At 60.8% G+C, this 23904-nt stretch overlaps 2 protein-coding genes across 16 annotated transcripts in view; one reads left to right on the top strand and one right to left on the bottom strand.

Moving 5' to 3' along the window:
* The window catches only part of IFT140 (intraflagellar transport 140), a 105496-nt gene extending 98972 nt beyond the window's left edge, over positions 1 to 6524 (top strand). For all 3 annotated transcript variants that reach the window (XR_013411325.1, XM_077985045.1, XM_015125280.3), the window contains exon 30: positions 5821 to 6524. Coding sequence is in view for 2 of the 3 variants with exons in the window: in XM_077985045.1 (XP_077841171.1) it covers positions 5821 to 6027 (207 nt within the window). In the remaining variant the exon portion in view is untranslated. The remainder of the gene's footprint in view (positions 1 to 5820) is intronic.
* On the bottom strand, positions 6497 to 23904 carry TELO2 (telomere maintenance 2). 13 transcript variants are annotated; one of them, XR_013411364.1, is made up of 22 exons: positions 23628 to 23904; positions 22626 to 22996; positions 21627 to 21904; positions 19861 to 19929; positions 19458 to 19605; positions 17082 to 17184; positions 16267 to 16335; positions 15942 to 16083; positions 15731 to 15867; positions 14816 to 14895; positions 14553 to 14663; positions 14157 to 14245; positions 13882 to 13973; positions 13522 to 13638; positions 13281 to 13352; positions 12696 to 12887; positions 12332 to 12451; positions 12023 to 12114; positions 11302 to 11401; positions 10983 to 11047; positions 10629 to 10744; positions 6497 to 7125 (listed from the first exon to the last, which is right to left on the bottom strand). XR_013411364.1 is itself a non-coding variant. In XM_077985111.1 (22 exons), the coding sequence occupies exons 2-22, from the start codon at positions 22958 to 22960 to the stop codon at positions 7078 to 7080; spliced, it is 2574 nt and encodes an 857-aa protein (XP_077841237.1). In that variant the 5' UTR covers positions 22961 to 22996; positions 23628 to 23904; the 3' UTR covers positions 6497 to 7077. The 13 variants fall into 13 exon arrangements, 11 of the variants coding, with proteins under 11 accessions (XP_077841237.1, XP_077841238.1, XP_014980778.3 ...); XR_013411365.1 differs by having other exon boundaries at positions 23345 to 23636; XM_077985111.1 differs by lacking the exon at positions 12332 to 12451 and adding an exon at positions 7917 to 8035.

Here is a 23904-nt window from a genome sequence, read left to right as displayed (position 1 = left end):
TTCTTCTCCTCAGCATAGGGAGACTGCTGGCTCTGTTACCCTCTTCTGCACTGTGGCCTGAAAACTCTCTTGAGGCAGTAAGCCGGGAAACTGAATTTATATTTGTGAAATGTCCCGTTTATCTCGGGTAATGCTGTTTTGAGGTATAGCAGATCTAACACTGGTATAGCTAGTCCTGCATCTTACGCCGTGTTGTGCAGGTTTTTTTTTTTCCTTTTCACCTTCTGCCCATCTGTATCATTGTATTTAAAGTATTTTGCTGATAGACAGCACAGAGTTGAGTTTTTCTAGATTTCTGATAATCTCTGCCTTTTAATTGGAATGTTTTGTCCATTTACAGTTAATATAATTAATATGGCTTGATTTTAGGCTACCATTTTTGTTTGGTTTGTCCTACCAGTTTTATTATTGTTCCTTTGAACCTTCTTTCCTGCCTTCTTTTAAGTCAGTTGAATACTTTTTTCAATTTCATTAAAAAGCTATCAGCTTTTTATCTCTACTCCTCTCTTTGCATTATATTTCTAGCGTTTGCCCTAGGGATTACCATAAACATACTTATCACATTAGAGTTAGCAGGTAGGTCCATTTACCCACCCACGTCCCTACCTATATGTGTCAAATGTATAACATTGAAATGTATTATAAACACAATATAGTGTTATAATTTTTGCTTTCAACAGTCGTATGTTTTAACGAAATTAAAAGGAGGCTGGGCGCAGTGGCTCACGCCTGTAATCCCAGCACTTTGGGAGGCCGAGGCGGGTGGATCACGAGGTCAAGAGATCAAGACCATCCTGTCTAACACGGTGAAACCCCATCTCTGCCAAAAAAATACAAAAAAATTAGCTGGGCATGGTGGTGGGCGCCTGTAGTCCCAGCTGCTGGGGAGGCTGAGGCAGGAGAATGGCATGAACTCAGGAGGCAGAGCTTGCAGTGAGCTGGGATCACGCCACTGCACTCCAGTCTGGGTGACAGAGCGAGACTCCATCTCAAAGAAAAAAAAAAGAAAGAAATTAAAAGGAAATAAACAGTCTTTTACATTTACTTACATATTTACCATTTCTGGTGTTCATTTTCTTTTTTTTTTTTTTTTTTTTTGAGGTGGTTTTACTCTTTGTTGCCCAGGCTGCAGTGCAGTGGCACAATCTCGACTCACCACAACCTCCACCTCCTGGGTTCAAATGATTCTCCTGCCTCAGGCTCCTGAGTAGCTGGGATTACAATCATGCACCACCATGCCTGGCTAATTTTGTATTTTTAGGGGAGACGGGGTTTCTCCATGTTGGTCAGGCTGGTCTCGAACTCCAGACCTCAGGTGATCCGCCCGCCTCGGCCTCCCAAAGCACCATTTCTGGTGTTCTTACTTCTTCCCAGTGATTCAGCTTTGCCTGCGGTATCATTCCTCTTCAGCCTGAGCTCCCGTTAGCATTTCTTCAAGTTCAGGTCTCCTGATGAGTTGTCTTACTTTTCATCAACCTGAAATGTATTTATTTTGCCTGTATTGTTTAAGGTTGTTCTCATCAGATAAAGAATTCCGAGGCCGGGCGCAGTGGCTCACGCCTGCAATCTCAGCACTTTGGGAGGCCAAGGTGGGAGGATTTCTTGAGGCCAGGAGTTCAAGTCCAGCCTGGGCAACAAGTGAGACCCCCATCTCTGAAAAAAACAGCAAGGCACAGTGGCACACACCTGCAGTCTTAGCTGCTTGGGAGGCCGAGGTGGGAGGACTGCTGAGCCCAGAGGGTTGAGTCTGCAGTGAGCTGCGAAAGAACCACTGCACTCCAGCCTGGGCAACAGAGCAAGGTCCTGACTCAAAAAAATCCTGATTTGACAGATTTTTTTCCTTTCAGCACTTGAATGTTTTCCCTATGTCTGGGCCTCCATTGTTTTGGAAGAGTCAGCTGTGGGCTGTCTCTGGGGCCCTTACGTGTCACATATCTCTCCATCTCCCACCACACTGGCTGCTGTCATGATTTTCTTTTTGAATTTGTATTTCAGCAGTGTGATAATGATGTTGCTAGGTGTTTTCATTTTATTTATCCTGGGCTTTTTGGATTTATATTTGTGTTTCACCAAATTTGGGAAATTTGCTCTTTTTTCCTTCTGGGACTCCAGTTAAATGTTAGGTCTTCCATATCTAGTAGACACACATTTGCGATTACTGCTCATTATTTTCTGTTTTCTGTCCTTTGAACTAATTTGTATTTACAGACTTTCTTTAGCTATCTTCAATCTGCTGTTAACCTCTCCAGCAATTTTTTTAGTGCTTGTATTTTTCAGCCCTAGAATTTACACTTAGTTCTTTTTTTTATTTATTGGCTAAAATTGCCTATGTGTTAATTTGTTTAAAATATATTTTCCTTTATATCCTTGAACAGAGTTGTAACTGCTGCTCTAAAATCTTAGCTACCAGTTCCAATATCTGGGTCATGTAGGATTGATCTCCATTACTTGCCTTTTGAGTATGCATCTAATTTTCCTGTTTCTTATGTCTAGTCATTTTTTTGTATCATGGACATTTTGGATAATCCATTGTAGAGACTCTGGATTCTGTTACATTCCTCCAAAGAATTTTGCTTTTTTTGGTTCGTTTTATTAGGCAATCACCTTTGCTCAGCTCTGAGTAGAAACTCTTTCCCCTGTGGTGGATAGCAGCTGAAATCCTTGCTGGTAGCTTGAGTTGGCCATCTTAAAGTCTGCGCCTCCCCTGCCTCACATGTAGTGTGGGAGCAACTAGTGATGAGGGCAGGGTATGCCCAGGATTTGGACTCCCCTCTATGACCTGCTGTATCCCCACATTTCCACCTTCACATTCCAGCTGCTGTGGTCAACAAAAATCTTGATTCTGGTTCTTTAAGCCTGGAAAAGGGTAGGCTTCTATGTGGCTCTCTGATCTCCACACTGGCCCTGACTTCTACCCTGAGGCAGAAAGTTGTGAGAAGCGGCTGGGTGCGGTGGCTCACGCCTGTAATCCCAGCACTTTGGGAGGCCGAGGCAGGCAGATCATGAGGTCAGGAGATGGAGACCATCCTGGTTAACACGGTGAAACCCCGTCTCTACTAAAAATACAAAAAATTAGCCGGGCGTGGTGGCAGGCACTTGTAGTCCCAGCTACTCGAGAGGCTGAGGCAGGAGAATGGCGGGAACCTGGGAGGCGGAGCTTACAGTGAGCTGTGATCACGCCACCGCACTCCAGCCTGGGAGACAGTGAGACTCTGTCTCAAAAAAAAAAACAAACGAAACAAAGTTATGAGAAGCAGGAAGCCCGCCCAGTGCCACCCGCTCCCAGCATCAGCCTGCTCCCAGCTGCCCCCAGTGCCTTTCCACGTGTCTGTCGTTGTTAGAGGGGGGGCTGCTCTCATAGGAGACGTGCTCCTGTTGTCAGAAGCCTCTCTTCTTACTCTTTTTCTTTTTTTTTGAGACAGAGTCTGGTTTTTGTTGCCCAGGCTGGAGTATAGTGGTGCGATCTCAGCTCACTGCAAGCTCTGCCTCCCGGGCTCAAGCAATTCTCCTGCCTCAGCCTCCCAAGTAGCTGGGACTACAGGTGAGTGCCACCACACCCAGCTAATTTTTGTATTTTTTTTTTTTTTTTTTTTTTTGGTAGAGACGGTGTTTCACTGTGTTAGCCAAGACGGTCTCGATCTCCTGACCTTGTGATCCATCCGCCTCGGCCTCCCAAAGTGTTGGGATTATAGGCGTGAGCCACTGTGCCCGGCCTCTTTTTCAACCATAATTCTATTGTAGCCAACATACAGAATTCCACACTCCTGCATGTGTCAGACCCTGCAGCTTTGCCAATGCCTGCAGGGCCTCCGCACCCACCAGTTGTGTTGCCCTAGCAGATAGTTCCCGGGGCTCACAAACTGAGTATCGAGAAACGAGCTTGAGAAACGTGCTGGTGACCGTGTGGGCCTCACTGGACTGCAGTCTCCAGAATTCACAGGAAAGCTCCCCGGCAGTGGCTTTTCCTCAGGGCTGAAGGGTCAGCCCCGTGAAACACAGACTCCCTGATCCGGCTGCTCACGCCCCTCTGCGCCCTTCCACTTCCATCCACTGGCCCCTTTTGCTGCTGGAAAAACAACTCAGTCTAATCCTAACAAGGTTTCTCTGTTGTTGTTGTTTGGTTTGGTTCTGAGACGGGGTCTTGCTGTGTCACCCAGGCTGGAGTGCAGTGGCACAGTCACGGCTCCCTGCAGCCTCAGCCTCCCAGGTTCGAAGGATCCTCCTGAGTGGCTGGTGTGCACCACCGCGCCCTGCTCCAGCAGGGTTTCTATTTCTAGGAGAACTATAGTTTTACATATAAAAGCAAAATTGGACTATAGAGATGCCCAGACTGCTATATCCTCAAAATTAACAGAAAATCCACATTTTAAATATTTCACCAACTTCTTTATCGTCTCTATGGTTGCTTGAAGCCTATGGGATTTAGTAACTCGAAATGCAAAAGAAAAAAGAAAGAAACCAAGAAGGCCAGCTAAACTGAGAAAGGCCAGGCACACGCTCCCTCACGGCTGCTGTAGCACCGCCCGGGGCCACATGCACCACCTCACCCGGCCACGGCTCCCACATCCGCTCAGCTTTCCCGCCGTCATCTGAGCATAGCCCGCACACACTCGACGCTGGAGACCAGCAACACTCCTGTCACCCTTGTCCTGCCCCCCACCACCCCTCACCCAGCTACGCCACCCGTCCTGCCCCCCACCGCCCCTCACCCACCTATGCCACCCGTCCCACCCACTGCCCCTCACCCACCTACGCCACCCGTCCTGCCCCCCACCGCCCCTCACCCACCTATGCCACCCGTCCCACCCACTGCCCCTCACCCACCTACGCCACCCGTCCTGCCCCGCCACTGCCCCTCACCCACCTACGCCACCCGTCACCTGCCCTCTGCACCCTCTGCCTGCCTTCTGGAAACCACTTCGTTGCCCTCTCCAAAGCTAGCTCTGCACACAGAGCAGTCACACACGCTAGGCCCTGGTTGCATCAGGAGGACACTGGCCCTTTCTGACCACAGGGTCCCTCTCCGACCCTGGCCAGCTCCTTCCTCTCCCTCTCTCCCTGTGCCGACCCTTCTCTGAATTCTGCCACTGCAGGACCTCAGCCTGACCTGGACTCCCCGCTACAGCATTAGCCAAGCTTGTTCTCCCGTGTCCTTATGTCCTGTGTCCCCAGCACAGTGCCCGGCACATGGCAGAGTGGTTTGTCAACATCTGAGGCAGCATCTTTTCAGTTGTAGATGTTTGCCCTCACCCTCTGATTCGAGACTGCGTGGAAGGCTTGCACTCCACCAGCGCCCACCCCAGCTGAGGCCTTCCTTAAATACAGGTCCACTGCGGGTGATGGGAGGGGCCATTCAACAAGCTTATTCTATCTTCATAGCTGAGGCTTCATCTCAAAAAAATAATAATACCCAAGACAAACCACTAGATATTGCTGCCTGCCCTCCAGTCTGACATGCATGTCCACTCCCAAGACTTGAGTGCAAAGCACAGGGCCTCTGCCGCCCCGGGAGGCTCTGCCCGCGCACACAGTGGGGGCAGGCCTCTGTGCACAGCTGCTGGGGACTTTCCAGGGCCCTGGCTCTGCATTTCCAGCTGAAAGGCCAACCGAAGCTTCCTGTTAACCATCCACACATGGCACATGTGCGGTCCGCGGGCACCGCATCCCCCCATCACCACTGGGAAGCCTCAGTGCACCATGTCCTCTAGCAGGGAGGCACCCCACCCGCCTCCAGGGGCAGCAGCATGTGCCTGGCCTGCGGGCAGAGAGTCGTGCCCGGTTGTTGAGGAAAGCTGAGTAACATCTGCTCCTCTGCCCCAGGCCTACAGATTCCTGGAGGAGATGCGGCGGCGGCTTCCCTTGGCCAACATGTCCTACTACGTGAGCCCGCGGGCTGTGGACGCCGTGCACCAGGGGCTGGGTCTCCCGCTGCCACGCACGGTGCCCGAGCGGGTCCGCCACAACAGCATGGAGGACCCCAGGGAGCCGGACGAGGAGGTGGTGGAAGAGGCAGACGACGACCCCTGACGGGCCTGGGCCCCAGGACCAGCGTGCTGCTGCAGGAAGGCACCTTCTGGAATCTTCCAGTGAGCTGCAGCAAAGCCAGCTTTTCACTGGGAAAAAACACGTCTGTGATGGAAGACGCAACAGAGCTGGGCGGGAGCGCAGTGGCCCAGGGCGGCAGAGGCTGTGCCCCATCTGCACCTTGCCGCCTCCGGGTGCCGGCAGCTCCGTAGATTTGTGGATTCGTTCCTTTAAAGGGAGTCGGGTTCACCCTTCCATCATATTCTCCCAACTACACACTGTAAAGCCTGAGAAACTTGTAGAACCTCGGTTAGGAAGCTACAGCTGGAGGGCTGGGGCACCTGCCCCCACACATCACATCCCCCCACACTCCTGCAAGACCCACGGCTCCTGAGCAACAGCTGGGACACCCGGGCCCTGGTGGCTGCACCCCCCGCTAGGCTCTGCCCACCGGCCACCAACACTCCTGCAATTCCAATAAAGTAGTTTATTTTCTGGGAGCCCGTGTCCTGTCCACCCGCCCCACAAGCCCATCCAGGAGCCACACGCCCTGACTGGGCCGCGAGCACGATTCTCCTGGTGACACGGCGCTCAGCCCGAGGAACCTGGGACAAGAGCTGCTCTGTCCTGCTTGGTGGCGCTCACAGGAGTGCCTTGCGAGCTCTGAGCAGCAGGCACACCGTCCTCCCCTCCTGCCGGCCTGGTTCTGCCCTCACTGGAGGAGTCACCCCCACCAGCAACGCCCACGGCCCTGGCCACAGCCCCACGTCCAGGCTGCCATGTCCCGGCGGGCAGTGCCCAGGCCCAGTGTATTTTTAGCAGACTTGCTGCACTATAAATAGCGGCAGGCCGGGCCTTCCTGCATCTGCACTCTCCGAACCGGATGCTGCCGCCGACCTGACCTCGCTACAAAGCCTTGCTCCGCTGCTCCAGACCGCTGCCGGGCCACCTTCCTTGCTGCCGGCGGGGGTGGCCCTGGGGAGGCCTCCAGGGACTAGGGAGATGCGGCTGGGAGGAGCCTGTTCTTGAGTCTCTGCAGAAGCAACAGGGCCCTCAGTGCCAGCGTCCTGCAGTCTTCGTCCGGGTCTTTCTCAGCCACGTCTGCCAGAGTGACAAGCAAAGCTGAGGCAGCATGGAGGGCGTATTCTCCCTCCTCCTGTCTTCAGTCTGCCTGAACCGCCCCGCCAGGCCTGACTCCACGGAAGAAAGGGGGCTTGGGTCTGCAGTGAGCCCGGACCCTCCCCAAGGCCACGTCCTGTGTGCCACAGGCTCTGTGCAGGCAGCACTGTACATGGAGGGCTGCCCTGAGCTGCGGGACAGGCAGCCATGGGAAGGGGGCCTGGGGTGGGGCACACAGCCCGGGAACACCCGAACACTGCAGGGCCTGCTCCGTGCTGGACAGCAGACATGGGCTGCGGTCAGAGGTAGAAGACCCTAGGAGGCCGGGCGCGGTGGCTCAAGCCTGTAATCCCAGCACTTTGGGAGGCCGAGATGGGCGGATCACGAGGTCAGGAGATCGAGACCATCCTGGCTAACATGGTGAAACCCCGTCTCTACTAAAAATACAAAAAACTAGCCGGGCGAGGTGGTGGCGCCTGTAGTCCCAGCTACTCGGGAGGCTGAGGCAGGAGAATGGCGTAAACCCGGGAGGCGGAGCTTGCAGTGAGCTGAGATCCGGCCACTGCACTCCAGCCTGGGCGACAAAGCGAGACTCCGTCTCAAAAAAAAAAAAAAAAAAAAAAAAAAAAAAAAAAACCCCTAGGAATCCAGGTGGTGGGCGTCGGGAGGTGCCCCCTGCCTGTGGGGAGGCCTCTGGGGTGTCTGGGACTGCACACTGCTCCGCCCCGGTCAGAGCCAGAGTTCTCGGCTGCCCGCAGGGCTGGGCCCCTCACCAAGGTCTCCTGCAGCCTGGAGCCTGGTGAGCCTTGAGGGCTCCGCTGGCCACAACTACTCCCCAGACTGGCTAGAATCGCAGGGTGAGGAAGCACCTGTAGACCCCTGGGAGAGGTGCCTGTGAAAGGAGAATACCCGGCCGGGCGCGGTGGCTCAAGCCTGTAATCCCAGCACTTTGGGAGGCCGAGACGGGCGGATCACGAGGTCAGGAGATCGAGACCATCCTGGCTAACACGGTGAAACCCCGTCTCTACTAAAAAATACAAAAAACTAGCCGGGCGCGGTGGCGGGCGCCTGTAGTCCCAACTACTCGGGAGGCTGAGCCAGGAGAATGGCGTGAACCCGGGAGGCGGAGCTTGCAGTGAGCTGAGATCCGGCCACTGCACTCCAGCCTGGGCGGCAGAGCGAGACTCCGTCTCAAAAAAAAAAAAAAAAAAAAAAAAAAAAAAAAAGAAAGGAGAATACCCTGCCGGGACCCCACCAGCCGAGTGGAACCGGATCGGCCGAGGGACAGAGCCCCCCTGCTCCTCCTGGTGCTTCAGGTCCCCAAAGCCCCCAGACGATGACGTGGCAGGCACCAAGTCTCTGGGGAAGGAGGCAGGCCGGGGACTGCAGGGAATGTGCTCGCCCACCCAGCCCTGTCAGTGGCTCCAGTGGCCAAGGGGGAACCTCTCCTCCTCCAGGCAGGGCGAGTGGGCGAGAGCACGCTGAGGAGGGGCTGTGCAGCAGCTCCAAGACACCGGTGTCTGGGGCACCGCACCCCCCTTAAAAAAAGCAAAGCCCTGCACAGGCTCCCTCACTTTGGGCCCAAGACCCTCCAGCTGCTCCGTGGGAAGACATTCACAGCCACCCTGAGCACAGGGCCTGGGAGGGGACAGGGCAGAGCTGGGCCCGCCCTTCCCGTGTCCATCGGTCCCATGCTCTGCTCCTCAGGCCATCCCCGGGGACTCATCAGCTCCATTCCTGTGGGAAACACCCGTTCACACCCAGCAGACTGGCACTGCGCCCAGGTGCAGAGAGGGGAGACGGCCGGGGCAGAAGAGGCACACAGCCCAGCCCCACGGGAAAGGTGACCTCACCACAAGCATCCCCCAGCGTCCCCCAGCACAGAGGCCTGAGCGCAAGTCCCTGGGAAGGACCCGCATCACCCAGGAGCCTCCTGACAAACACGTGGAAACCGAGGCTGGTTCAGGGGCTGGGCCGCGAACCCACCCTAAGCACCCCACAAACCAGTCACTGGACCACAAGGGCAAGCAAACAACAAAAGGTGCTGGGACTGTACCAGCCAGAGGAGCCCAGGGAGGCGGGCGGGTGGGGGCTCAGAGGGGCCCAGGGAGATGGGTGGGCGGGGGCTCAGAGGGGCCCAGGGAGGCGGGCGGGCGGGGGGTCAGAGGGGCCCAGGGAGGCGGGCGGGTGGGGGTCAGAGGGGCCCAGGGAGGCGGGCGGGTGGGGGTCAGAGGGGCCCAGGGAGGCGGGCGGGTGGGGGTCAGAGGGGCCCAGGGAGGCGGGCGGGTGGGGGCTCAGAGGGGCCCAGGGAGGCGGGCGGGTGGGGGCTCAGAGGGGCCCAGGGAGGCGGGCGGGTGGGGCTCAGAGGGGCCCAGGGAGGCGGGCGGGTGGGGGTCAGAGGGGCCCAGGGAGGCGGGCGGGTGGGGGCTCAGAGGGGCCCAGGGAGGCGGGCGGGTGGGGGCTCAGAGGGGCCCAGGGAGGCGGGCGGGTGGGGGCTCAGAGGGGCCCAGGGAGGCGGGCGGGTGGGGCTCAGAGGGGCCCAGGGAGGCGAGCGGGTGGGGGTCAGAGGGGCCCAGGGAGGCGGGCGGGTGGAGGCTCAGAGGGGCCCAGGGAGATGGGTGGGCGGGGGCTCAGAGGGGCCCAGGGAGGCGGGTGTGTGGGGGCTCAGAGGGGCCCCAGCAGGGTCCAGGATCAGGCCAGTGCGGGGGTGGCTGCCGCTCCGGCCTGCACACTCTGCCTGTGTGGGTCCCAAGGGGTCACGGCGGCCTGTCCTTAGGCCCAGCTCAAGTACCGAAAGGCCAAAGGTCACAACGTTCACGATTGACTTTTACAGGGTCCAAGCGCAGTGGCTCATGCCTGTAATCCCAGTACTTTGGGAGGCCGAGGTGAGAGGACTGCTTGAGCTCAGGAGTTTCAGATGAGCCCAGGCAACACAGCAAGACCCCATCTCTACAAAAATTATGTTAAAAGCTAGCAGGCTGTGGTGCTGTGCACCTGTGGTCCCAGCTACTCAGGAGGCTGAGGTGGGAGGATCACTTGAGTCCAGGAGCTCAAGGCTGCAGTGAGCCAAGATCGTGCCAGTGCACTCCAACCTGAACAGCAGAGCAAGACCCGTCTCAGAAAACTACATAAACGTTTTAAAAATAAAAAGAACACATATGGGGGGAGCCAAGTGGCAAAACGTTCCCCAGGTGAGCCTGAGGGAGGGGCTCTGGGCTTGCAGGGCTGTCCTGGTGGCTTTCTCAGAACGAAGCCCATTTGTGGAGGGAGGTGTCTTCCCTCGTCTCCCCTGCAGGATTCCACAGCGGACACAACAGGAACCAGGCACTGGATTCCCCACACTGGGGCCACCACGTGCCTCTGGATGTCCACGAGAGGGACGTGCCCCCCAGATGAGAGGCCCGGCTCCCAGCCAGCTGGCCCAGGCCCAGCCTGCAGGAGCTGCGCCACACACACACACACACACAGCCTGGGCCGACACTTACCCGCCAGCCAGGACTGGGCTTCCAGCAGCTCGTCCAGCAGGTCCTCCAGCAGGCGTGCGGTAGGCACGCTGAGCAGGACGGAGGAGACGGCCGACAGCAGCCCCTGGCGCACATAGCTGCCAGCAGAAAGGTGGAGGCTGAAACCAGCAGGGACCACGTCCCAGGCCACGGAGACCTCCCACTCCCCCAGTGCGGTGGACCACCCACGATGCGGCCCTGCCTGGCACATTTCCTATTTGGGAAGTACCAGGCCAGGCTGCCTGTCAGTCACCTCGAGGCTCCATGGGGCCCCCACAATGAGACCCTTGTGTCTACGTGCACCCCTGGCGTGGCCCAGCCCCACAGGCCACTCACGCGTCGACGTGGAAGCGAAGGGCCCACACGAATTCCAGCAGGGCCTTGCCCATGGCCACAGCCACCTGGACACCAGCAGAGAGACAGTCAGCGGGGTCCCCATGCCGTCCCCACATCCCAGCACCCACGGGCAGCTTCCGCTGCTGGGCAGCAGCAGGGACAGGGCCTGCCTGACAGCCGAGGGGATGCTCCCCCTGTCTGGGGGCCCACACAGGCAGCTCCTCCCTCAGACACCCATCACCGGGCGCAGGTGAGGCTGAGGAGCGCTCCTCATCCACGGGCAGCGCAGGCCAGCGCCCAGCAACCTCCCCCGGCTCACCGTGGTGTTAACAGCCAGGTACATCAGGGCCCCTAAGGTGTGCGTCAGCCTTCCGAGAACCAGCTGGTCATCTCCCAAGAGGTCGAAGGTCACCACAGGCCTAGAGCACAGGATGGAGCCCAAGGTGCAGGGGCGCCTCAGGGCCAGGTCCCCAACATCCTGGGCCACCGCGGGAGACCGAGGGAGCCCCACAGAGCCCCTCCTCCTGCACCCACCACCTTGCCTGCACTGAGACCGTAGGACCGTTCCCGGGTGCCCACTCCCCCTGCAGGGCTGTCTGGCACAAGCCCACCTGGGCCAGGAGTTCCCAACGCCGAGACCCCCCACCCCTGCTGCATCATGACGCAGGCCCCACACTTCTCTGCCATCCCGAGAGCCTCACGCCCTGAACCTGGGGCCAGAGCAGCACCGGCTGAGGCAGGAGGCGGCGAGGAGGACCCAGTGGCTGGTGGCGTCAGGCACGTGCGGGCAGCACTGCCGGCCATGCCGCAAGCGCAGCATCAGAGCAGACACCTGGCACCTCACAGCAAAGCTCAACCACAGAGGAACTTTGCAGAACGTTCCCTGCCACTTAACACAGGCTTACAAAAAGCCACAGCAAAGCCGCAACCCTGCTCACACCCAAGCCCACTCAGACCCCAGCCTGGAAACCTCTTGGCCACAGGGGTACATCCAGGGTCCCTATCCCCCACGTCCACAGGCCCACAGAACACCCACTCACCTGTCAAAGTGCTGAAGGAGGGGGAAGAAGAAGTGGCCAGCCACGGAGCTGAATCTGCTGGGGCCACCTGCTGGGCCCTGCCTCGGGCCACCCTGCCAGACACACATGGCACTCACGGAGGCACAGGCCTGGGCAGCGGGCACTGCACCCCTACCCCGAGAGGATCCCACAAAGCAGCGTGGACCCCAGCCTCGCCTTGCCTCCCTGGGCCACTCCTCCGGCCCCGCCCAGCTCCCAGGCCCTGCGGGGTTGGTGGCGGGACTCGGGCTCCACGGCCAATGCCTGGGCAGCAGACCAAGTCTTCCCGACCTTGCAGGCAGGACGTCCAGGGCTGGAGGAGCGTCATGGCGGGGCCGCCCTGGGCACTGCAGGAGGCCTCCCTGGTCTCCAACCCACCGCCAGCGACAGCCAAAAACATCTCCAGACGCTCTGAGGACAGAGCACCACCAGGGCACCTGTCTCGTAGCACGTCCCCAAGCCCAGTCTGGGTCCACTACAGCCAGGTCCAGTTCCTCGGCGCGAACCATGGACCTGCCTTTCAGGAATCCCAGCACAGGCACCATCCCCTGCGAATGCGGCCGCCCCTCGCCGTAGACAGCGCCTGGAGGTGTCTGCCACCCCTCCCGCCCACCCGCGGTCCCCATGCCCGTGAGCTGACCAGGCGCCCACTAACCTTGGAGATCCGCCGGGTCTTGCTTCTGATCCGCTCCTCCACCACCACCCGCCAGTCGGATGTCACGGCACTGCCAGGCTGAGAGGCGGCTGCCGCTGGTAGGCACTGGGTGTTGGGACTCGGGGAGCCAGGCTGGGGAGCCCTCCCGAGGCACCCAGGCCTAGACAGCTCCTGGGCAGCCAGAGTCAGCACCTGGAGGGAGACAGGCCCAAGGCAGTCGCCACTGCTCCAGGGAAGACCATTTCCCAAGAGTCAAGTCATCAGCCAAAGCCTCAGACACGGGCCCAGGGGCCCTCGCCACCCGGGGGAAGGTGCGTTCTGGGAACAAGGAGAAAATCACTTCCCCATATCTCACAGCAACCGCGTCTTGGGAGGCGGGAAAGTGGGGAAGGTGGGCTCTGTGCTCCAGGAAATGAGAACGTGCCCAGGGCCCAGCGCAGCCTCATCCTAAAGCCACGCAGTCCCGCCACACCACAAACGCATGCCGTTCTCCCAGGAACCCGGCCCCACAGCAAAGCCAACGCCGCGGTGGCACGTGCCACGGGCGGGTGGACCTCAGAACACGGCGGAGGAGGCGGCACTTACGTCCAGGATGTCCATGCGCTGCCGGAGGCTGTAGTTGAGGGCATAGAACTGCGAGGTCAGATAGTCAGCCACCTGAAGGCACAGGAGAGAGGCTGCTGTGGTCCGGGACCTGAGGTCTGCCCAGGGCGACCTCCAGGCACCTCACAGCCAGCTCCAGTGTGGGACCGAGCCTCAGGCACTGCAGGTCCCAGCGCTTCCCGCTGCGCCTGCACTGGCCGGGGCCACGGGTGCGGGGACTCACCCGGGCTGGGTCTGTGACCGTGACAGCCACCAGGGCTCTCTGGCGCAGCCCTGCAAATCCCACCACACAGGTCTTCTCCTCCAGATGCAGAAGCACCTTGGCCAGCTCCACGCTCACCTGCACACGGGGGTTGGGGTGGAAAAGCTGCCGGACCCAGCCACCCGCCCTGAGGCCTCACCGAGACTCACGGGGCCTGAGCCACCCACCCCGGCAGAGGGCCCAGGCCGTGGCCCTTCTGGGAGAGGCAGCAGCCCTGAGTCACACAGGGGAGCCAGATGTCACCCTCAGTGGCCAGGACACAGACGGCATTGAGGGAGCTACCATCTTGGGCCTCCCCACCCATTCCCACCCCCCACTCACCTCCCGAGTGGCTGTGGGGCTCCTGTAGACCAGGCCCTCAAGGGCCCGCAGGGCCGCCTCCCAGCGCTCTACGTCCTCAGATGTGGTCAGGGCTGCACAGAACCCAGATAGGCCTCGGTCAGCCTCAGCCCTGACCCTGATCCTGAGCCCGTGAGAGCCAGCAGCACGGTTGCCACCCTGGGCCCAGGGCTTCCTGGTGACCCCTTGAGGCAGAACCAGGCTGTGAGCGAGACCCATGCCCAGCCCAGCAAGGCCCTCCAGGGGCCCGTGCCCACCTTCCACGCAGTCCCGGACGTAGGCAGGAGCCTTGCTGCTCTTCAGCTCTCTGTCCCCCGACATGTCATAGGGCACAAACTCATCATCGCTGGGGGAGGGCAGAGCAGACACAAACAGCCCACAGCCTGTGAGAGGAAGTGCTCAACGGCAGAGCCAACCCCTCACTCCACCCCAAGATGTGGACCTCACACCTCAGCCCCTGCACCTGCAGCAGAGCTGGGAGCTGAGAGCCCTCCCATGAGGACAAAAGAGAACAAGGACGGAGCAGGCAGGGAGCCCCCACTGGGCGCAGGTTGGAGCAGGCAGGGAGCCCCCCACGGGGCCACAGGTTGGAGTGTGAGGGGTTCGCCTCCTGGCCTCCTGCACGCTACCCACTGGGGTGGCAGAGCTGCTACCTGTCCAGCTCCGAGTCAAAGCCTGCCAGCTGTGCTTCGGGGCCGCCACCATCCACGATCTCTGTGGGGGTCTCTGCAGGGGGCTCTGCCGTGGCTGGAGCGAGGGAGATGCTTTAAGGAAACAAGGAACAAATCATTTAGATTCCGCTCAAGCCTCTGGTCTCAGGACTCACAGGACCAAAACAAAGGCTTTCACCCGCTCCCACCCGGCAGTGGAATCCTCAGCAATAGCGGTGGGGTCCCGGGGGTGCAGAGACCCTCACCCCGCCTCCGAGGCGCCGTTACCCGCAGGCTGTGGGGAGGCCAAGGCCAGCAGCTCCAGGCTCAGTTCATCCTCTTCGTACTACAGCATGGGAGCAGGCTCAGCGGCATCTGCCAGGCTGCAGCGCCCCTCCCCGAGACAGGGCCCCCCCTCCCAGACAAGGCCCCTCCCCCAGACAGGGCCCCTCCCCGAGACAGGGCCCCTCCCCCGAGACAGGGCCCCTCCCTGAGCGGGAGCCACTCCCCACTGCGGCCTCCCTCGCAGCCCGGTCTCACTCAGTGGCTGGGCCCTGGACAACCACGTGTCTTTTTAAAAGCGACTTTCTAAAAGGTTCCACCTCAGGCCAACGGTAGCACTGGGTGTGCTCAAAGGTGAGGGCCGTGGTCCCTCCCGAAGGAGCGGGGCCTCCCGCCAGGCCAATGCCCCAGAGAGATCCCAGGGTCTCAGCAGATGAGAGGACAGGCGGTCACCACCACAGCCTGAAGGCAGACAGGGCTCCTCCACGGCCAGGCAGCCGCCCACACCAGACGGCAGGCAGTAGAGAGGCGCTGACACCCGCGCCCACCGACCACACCCGCGCCCACCGACCCACAGCGACCTGGCTGCCCTGCAGCCTGGGCCAGACGAACCGCAGCGGGTGGCTCCCTAACCCAGCCTCCCCCAGATCCACATCTGAAGAGAGTCTGTGAACCTGTGCAGCCCCCCCGGGGGCCCTGTGCTCACCCGACCCTGTGTGGCCCCAGGAGCTCAGGGCTGAGAGCCTGCCGCAGCTTCCAGCCTCAGCCATGCGAGAGGCCAACACAGACACTCCCCAGGTCTGGACCCCGGGCAGAGGCAGTGACCCTGGGGCTGGAGAGGCAGCTGCTCAGAGACCCGGGCCAGCCACACAGGGACATGGAGGGGACGGCCCGCTCACCTGGAATTTTAGGGGAGGCCCCTCGGGGTGGATCCTGGCGCTAATGACCTCGGCCACAACCATGCCCAGGCAGCGCACGGGGGGCAGGCTGCTGTCCAGGCGGCACTTCACGCCTGCCATCATGCTGGCCAGCAGTTCTGCAAGCACCGGACAGGCCCCCTGAGCATCTCGGGGTGCCCAGGGCCGGGGGGAACCCGAACCACCCGCTCACCATCCCGGCTGTCACGCAGCTCCGGCTCCCTGAGGTGTGCCAGGCAGATGAGGACAGCCTTGCTGACATGGCGCTGCTGCGGCAGGGGGGTGTGGCGGATGGCACTGCTGCTGCCCCACGTCTCCAACAGCTCCTTCAGCACCTGGCAGGTGGCATGGCCCAGGACTGGGTGGGGCTGGGGGCCAGGCTGTTCCCGCCAGGCCCACAGCCACTGAGGGAGCTATGGCGCCAGCCCAGCCAGCCTCACCCCGCCTGCCCCCAAGGTGGGCCCCGCACAGCTCTTCTCCCAGGGCCTCGAGGGGACGGAGAGCCAAGAGGCTCGTACCTGCAGCAGGAGTGGGCGCCGCTGGCTGTCCATGGCCAGATAGCCCAGCAGGCTCTGCAGCATGGGCGTCTGCAACAGAAGTACATGCCTGTCCACCAGGCCGAGGCCGCCGCCTGGCCAGCCCGGGGGTCCCAAGGCCAAGAGCCGTGCCAGGACCAGGACCGGACTGAGGGCAGCAGACAGACAAGAAGCACAGGGGCGGCCGCTGCCTCCTGGAATGCGGGACCCTCCCCTCCCGCAGAAGCTGCCCCCTGGGCTCAAGTGACCCACCCGCCTCTATTCCTTCGAACTGAACATGATAAAACGGTCCCATATAAAAACGTGGGATGCAGCCGCTGCTGTGCTGGGGTGGGGACTCGCCATCGTAAGTTCTCGTGTGAGCAAAGGAGGAGGGTGAAGCAAGAAGTGACCGGGAATCAGGGGCCCTGGCTCACCCACTCCGGGCTCAGGCCATGGGGACGGGAGTCACACGTCCGGGAAGTGCACGACCTCCTCTGTGACCTGACCTATCCCCCACCCACCCCACCCCACCCCACCCCACCCCTCGAGCCCCTGGCACAGAACGCAGCTGGGGCGGGTGGCTTCTCGGGAGTCTAGAGGATTAAGAGACATGAGAAGCCTCACTCAGCGCCTGTCACAGCAGGGTCTGTCATCGGGGCAAGGAGGCACTCACGGCCTCGCCAACTCCTGCCGGCCACCGCCAAATCACGGGCAGGGTCTCCCAGGCAGCAGACCCCTGCTCCGACCCCATGTTTTGCAGCGATTCTTGCTGTGCTGGGGCAGCCGGCAGCCCGCACCCTCCGTGGCGTCCTCACCGTGAGCCGGGACTGTAAGAACAGAAGCTTCCGGGTCATCACAAACTGGGCTTTCTTGTTCTTCACCACCAGGTTCCCCAGCAGTCGCGACAGGACCTCAGGCCTGCAAGACAGAGTCAGGGGACCAGAGATGCAAGCCGGCCTGGAGGCAGGAAGGAGTGAGAGAGCATGAATTCTGATGCCCACAGACTCTGGCCTGATTCTGGGCCTGCCAATTTCTAGCCGAGAGCCTCTGGTTCCATCCTCCGACTGCCTGAGCTGGGCCTTCATCCTCCCTTCTCCAGGGCATAAATGCGACAACCCAGACAGCACCTGCGCCCCAGCCCGGGCAGAGGCGGGTCCGCGCCCCACGGCCTCCTCCCTGGCTGACCCAGCCCAAGGTCAGTGCCTCATGTGGGGCCGGGGCAGAAGCTTTTCTGTAAAGGGCCAGAGCCTACGTGTGCCGGCTTTAGGGGCCACACAGCCGTGTCACAGCCACTCCACGCTGCCACTGTAGCCAAAAGCAGCCAAATACGTAAATGGATGAACGTGAGTGGTGCCAAAAATACGTTATTTACAAAAACACGCAGCGGGCCAAATTTTGTGCAAGTCGCCTGCAGACCCCCGGTCTGGACTGCGAGAGTCCTCCTGCAGACCCCCGGTCTGGACTGCGAGAGTCCTCCTGCAGACCCCCGGTCTGGACTGCGAGAGTCCTCCTGCAGACCCCCGGTCTGGACTGCGAGAGTCCTCCTGCAGACCCCCGGTCTGGACTGCGAGAGTCCTCCCAGTGAGAGGGTGTGAGTCTCCAGAAAGAGCCCAAGTCTCTCCAGCCAGTGCGGAAACAGGTATGGCTGGATTTCTCCCTCACTCATCACTGACAATTCCACACAAACACATAACAGTTAAAAAAACATTTGGGAGGCCAAGGCAGGAGGATCACTTAAGGCCAGGAGTTTGAGACCAGCCTGGGCAACAAAGTGAGCCCTGTCGCTACAAAAAATTTAAAAATTAGCTGGGTATGAGCGCGCGCACCTATGGTCCTGCTACTCAGGAAGCTGAGGTGGGAAGATCGCTGGAGCCCAGGAGGTCAAGGCTGCAGTGAGCTATGATCACACCACGGCAGCCTGGGAGACAGAGCAAGACCTTGTCTCTAAAAACAATCACCCCCAACAACAACAACAACAAAACTGTAAAATAAAATGTGATTACACAATTATATAGTTCACAGGGAAAAGAATAACAAATGCCTTAAACATGCATGCCCTCACCCAGAATCAAGAATGCAAAGTCAGCCGGGTGCAGGGGCTCACGCCTGTAATCCCAACACTTTGGGAAGCCAAGGTGGGTGGATTGCTTGAGGCCAGGAGTTCAAGACCAGCCTGGCCAAGATGGCGAAACCCCGTCTGTACTAAAAATACAAAAATTGGCCGGGCGTGGTGGCGGGTACCTGTAGTCAGTCCTAACTACTCAGGAGGCTGAGGCAGGAGAATTACTTGAACCCAGGAGGTGGAGGTTGCAGTGAGCTGAGATCGTGCCACTGCACTCCAGCCTGGGTGACAGAGCCAGACTCCACCTCAAAAAAAAAAAAAGGCCAGGCGCAGTGGCTCATGCTTGTAATCCCAGCATTTTGGGAGGCCGACGCAGGTGGATCACCAAGTCAGATCGAGACCATCATGGCTAACATGGTGAAACCCCGTCTCTACTAAAAACACAAAAAAATTAGCCAGGTACGGTGGCGGGCGCCTGTAGTCCCAGCTACTCAGGAGGCTGAGGCAGGAGAATGGCGTGAACCCGGGAGGCGGAGCTTGCAGTGAGCCAATATCGCGCCACTACACTCCAGCCTGGGCGTGACAGCGAGACTCTGTCTCAAAAAAAAAAAAAGAAGAGGAAACACTTTGGGCAGAGACAGGTGCGTCCTTGCACGTGTTGGGGGTAGGGGAGACGTGTGGAGCAGGCGAGGTGGCAGGGTTTGTGGGGGTAAATGGCTGGCAGTCCTGCTTCCAGAAATGCAACCTTGATTCTCCTGCACAAAGACGTGGGGAAGTGAGTCACCACCCGTCACCATGTCAGAGCCTGGAGGTGGCGCACGTGTGTGCAACGGGGGACCACAGGCGCAGGACGGGGTGGGCGCCCCGAAGTCCGGCGCCTTTAGGCCTGTAGCTAAACAGCTAGGCTGTTCACAGCATCAACCCTATTTCATAAGAGACAGGCACTCTCTGATGCAGAGGCCACCATCCGCACATGCAGGAACTGAGAGGGCACCACCCACACCCCGTGGCTCCGACATGGGGGTGCCAGCCACAGCACGGCGCCCAGAAGCAGCGTGAAGGAAAGGCAGCCTCTGGCGGTCCAGACCCCCAGAAGCCAGCGCAGCGGGAGGAAAGCCCAGCTGCTTACCCCGGCGCGGCCTCCACCAGCCCGGTCAGCACCGCCTCCATGGCCCGGTCCGGAACTTGCTCCACCAAGCGCCAGCAGACGCGCTGGTGCAGGTAGCTGCCCTGGGTGAGCGCTGCCAGCCGGGGCACCAGCACGCCCAGCATCTCCTCTGAGGGGACAGACGGAGGACCTGAGCCTGGGGAGCTGCACCTGCCTCGTGTCCGGGGGCTGTGTGGGTCCAGCAAGGACAGCCCCACAGCTCCCCAGTCAGCACAGCCGAGCCCCAGACCCCAGGGGCCCAGGACAGGACCGGGCAAGGGGACCCCGCAGAGGGCCGGGGTAGGAGGGATTCTCGGCCTTCTGTAGACGGCGGACGGGGTGCGCGGGCCGGGGCAGGGCGGGCAGGAAGGGCGGCTCTACTCACGCTGCCTCCCGTGGACGCAGGCTTTCCCCAGGACCTGAGCCACGAAGGACACGGAGGAATCCAGGCCACCTGGGACAGAAAGGGAGGCCGGATGAGGAGGACGGCGGGAAGGGCACAAAAGAACATCTAGGTGTGGGGGGAGCTGCTCTCGGTCAGGCGGACTCCGACGGACAGCGAAACTCACAACAACGGCCGGCACACATCAGCCCCCCAGCAAATCTCAACAGGAGCGTGCTACACGTGACAAGCAAATCACAACCCTTTCAAACCTTCACCCGCCTTAGCCCGCTTCACCGTCACGACGGTTCTAGGAGGTCGGGACGGGCATGACACTGCCGAGGAAGGAGAGGAGGCACCAACCGGGCCCAGCCAAGTTGGGTCAGCCACGCAGGGTAGGCCTGGGCCCTGAGCCCTGAGCCCTGAGCCGGGCATGAGACCCTGGAGCAGCAGTACCACCACCGCGGCCGCCGCAGGGAAGGAGCGCACGCCAGGGAACGTGGGGAACCAGGAGGGCCGGGCCGTACCAGCCTCACGGGAGAGCTGGGGTGCGGGGGGACGGCAGCCACGGAGCTGCGTGGGGACCAGGACGGCCTCAGACAACCCCAAACGTATGTCCTGGATGTTCCCAAAGCCTCCTGAACACATCGGCCCCGCAGAGCAGCAGCTGCGAGCCTGGGCTACGTTTGGAAAGGACAGGAGGGCTTGGGAGGCTGCTGCGGGAACCCCCAGGGTGAGACGAGGGGGCTTGGGCCACACAGGCCCCATGCGGGGACTGGAGGGGCCCAGCTCCCTCCTGGGCTCTGAAGGGGCGCTGAGCTGCTCCAGGACCCCAGGGTGCCCCTTTCAGAACAAGGTGGGGGCTGCATGTAGAGTGGTGGAGGCCAGACCCAGGTGCTCGACCGGCATCTGAACTGTCACCTGGAGCTTGGGAAAAGCGAGAGAAGGGCTGGGCGCGGTGGCTCAAGCCTGTAATCCCAGCACTTTGGGAGGCCGAGACGGGCGGATCACAAGGTCAGCAGATCAAGACCAGCCTGGCTAACACAGTGAAACCCCGTCTCTACTAAAAAGTACAAAAAAAGTAGCTGGGCGAGGTGGCGGGCGCTTGTAGTCCCAGCTACTCGGGAGGCTGAGGCAGGAGAATGGCGTGAACCCGGGAGGCGGAGCTTGCAGTGAGCTGAGATCCGGCCACTGCACTCCAGCCCGGGCAACAGAGCGAGACTCCGTCTCAAAAAAAAAAAAAAAAAAAAGCAAAAGAGGTAAGGGGTCACCCTGCAGGGACAGGCAGACGCTCTGGGTTCTATGCAGGCCCCTGGCCCAGCCTCCTTCTCGCTAGTGAAATGCATGCTCGAGGCGGCCACCTTCTGACGCCCCAGGGAAAACAGAGCAAGTATGGGCGCTCACGGGGCCCTGCAGCCCAGCGGCGGGTGAAGCCGTTCCCACAGCACCCGCTCTCCAGGGCACCGCCAGCATCTGCCTCCAGACCTGAGAGCCTCGAGATCCCCCACCTTGCCACCGCAGCACAGTTGGGCCCCGGAAACCAGCAGTGACTGCAGGGACAAGAGAAGCCCACGTGGAGGGCAGCGGACTTCAGCCCACAGCGGATGAGCCCTTCCAGTCAGTACTGTGTGGGACAGGGATGTCCCCACCGGCCTGACGACACCACCCAAAGACTCCCAAGTCTCCAGAGGCCGTGAGACACCAGAGGGTGGCAGGGGACGACGGCCCAAAAAGACGGGTGGCGAGGGGGTCCCGAGGCAGGGCTTCACCTTGGAGAGAGTCCGCGACCGCCTGCAGCACCCGGACGACCTCCTCGCCGAGCAGGCGGAAGTAGTTCTGGGGGAAGAACTCGGCCAAGTTCTCCCGCTGCAGGCGGTTGCCCAGGTGATCAGGCAGGGCCACCACCTTGCCCAGCAGCGTCTCCTGGAGCAGGGGGAAGCCGGGCTGCGTCTGCTGCCGACACTGCACCTCCATCAGCACTGCCAGTCGGCCCTCGCGCAGGAACCTGGCCAGCAGCCGCGCCATCTTCATCAGCCGGAAGCTGGGGCTGAAGACATGGGCATGTTGGGCAGAGCCCCCAAACCCCATCCTGGGGGCCCCCTTCCTGCCACAAGGAACCAGCAGCCCCGATTACACAGGTAGCCCCAACAACATAACCAGCGCGAAGTCCAAAACCACAAGCCGAACGGGAAAATCTGTTAATCCATTCCTAAATATCTGCAATTACTGTGTGAGAGCTCTCAGGGTCCTGAGCAGCTTCCCCAACCTGGAGTCTCACTGGACACCCCTCCCCTGCTGCTGACGCGGATAACTCGGGGCTTGCTTTGATCACAGCAACCTCTGAAAACCCAGCTCCTCGAGGTGCAGCGTCCTGGCAAGGACTGCAGTGTGATCTGAGGCTGAGCCTGGGAGCCACCTAGGGCTGGGAGTCCACATAGGACACGTGTCAGTGATGACAGCTGTGCTTCCCCTGGAACGCCCCCAGCTGGCAGGCTGCCTCTGCCACCTGGGATGTGAACAGTCCCGCCCCATCCCTCTCTGACACAGCCGGACGAGGAGCAAGCGAAGGACTTTGTGAGACACGGCAGGTACCTCCTGTCACCAAGGAGACAGACCCAGACCGCTCCTTCTGTCCAGAGGTTCAGCCGTGCGCAGGCTCTCTCTCTAGCCCCTCACAGGAACCAGGGAGGCTCTTGATCCAGTCCTTTAAACCACTCTCATCACTTCTGAGGCTACCGGCAACCCGGGAATGGGCCCAGTTCACTCACCCGGCAGTGCCCTCGATGGTCTCCATCAGCACCAGGAAGGCTTGGTCCGCCGGGCCCTCCAGGAAGAAGCTGGCCCACAGCTCCTCCAGGCGGCCGTCCGGCAGCAGCTCCAGCCAGGCCGGGCTCAGCCTGCTGGCAAGACATCTGAGGACAGGCGAGAAGTGGGCCGAGGCAAACTCCTCCTTCTCCCTCGGGAGCGCTGGAGGCTCCATCTCACTGAGATACCGCTTCAGGGACTCCAGGGTGCTGAAGATGTGGCCGCCATCCTCCGAAGATGAGAGGGTCTGAATGGCTTCCCGGACGACCAGTCGGACCCCTGAGGGTGCTGGCTCCATCCTGCAGGACAGTCCTGGGCGTCACGGGAAGGCAACCTGTGGCATGGACACAGGGCTCAGGCTGGGGCAGGGAAATAATCCACACACGCTCAGGAAGCCCCTCTCTGAGCGCCCCAGGACCCCACACCCCTCACCCCTGGTCCCACCCAACCCTGCCCCGCCTCCTTCCCCTCCAGTGCCTGACGGTTTCCACCCAGAGTTCGCTCCTCCGCTGGGACCCCCCCCCCGCTACCGCCCACTGCAGGGCTTCTCAATCCGGGCCACTGTGCCCAGGGGACATTCGGTTGTCACAAGCGGGAGTGCCACTGGCGCGACAGGGAGGTGGAGGCCAGGGATGCTGGTGAGTGTTCCCCGGGCACAGGGCGGCCGCACGCGTCCTCGCACCCAAGGCGGGAAACCCGGCCCATGGGAGCTGCCGGCCCTTCTGGCTGCCTGAGCGGTGACGGGTGGCTCCCGTCGCCGTTCCTCCGCCCCTTGGAAACCAACAGCTTACGGGGAACACGGGTTCGGGGCTAGAGGACCCGCACGCGGACCCCGCCCCCGACCCGGGCCCGGACCCTGACCGGACTCCTCCCCGACCTGGAACCGACCCAACCAGACCCGGAGCCCAACCCGACCCAACCCGACCCCCGACCCCCGATCCCCGACCCCCGACCTCCAACCCGACCTGGACCCGGCTCCCGGGTGACTGCAGCGCGCTCAGGCCCCGCGCGCCACCGATTCGCTGCCGCCGATTCCCCACGGCCGCCGCGGCCCCGGACGAAACGCGATCGCGGCCCAGTAGGTTGGCCCAGAGCACGAGCTCCTGGGTCCGGGCGAAGCTGCCGCGGGTTTTTTTGAGCCTCTAGGGCGGGTCCCTGCGGGCCTCGCAGCACGAATCTGCGGAGGACGCCGAGCGGGAGGGCGCATCTGCGCCTGCGCTGCGCCGGGACGGGGCGGAGCCT

This window comes from Macaca mulatta, chromosome 20 (genome assembly GCF_049350105.2).
Source record: "Macaca mulatta isolate MMU2019108-1 chromosome 20, T2T-MMU8v2.0, whole genome shotgun sequence".
NCBI lineage: Eukaryota > Metazoa > Chordata > Mammalia > Primates > Cercopithecidae > Macaca > Macaca mulatta.
This window is presented reverse-complemented; position numbering and strand designations above follow the sequence as displayed.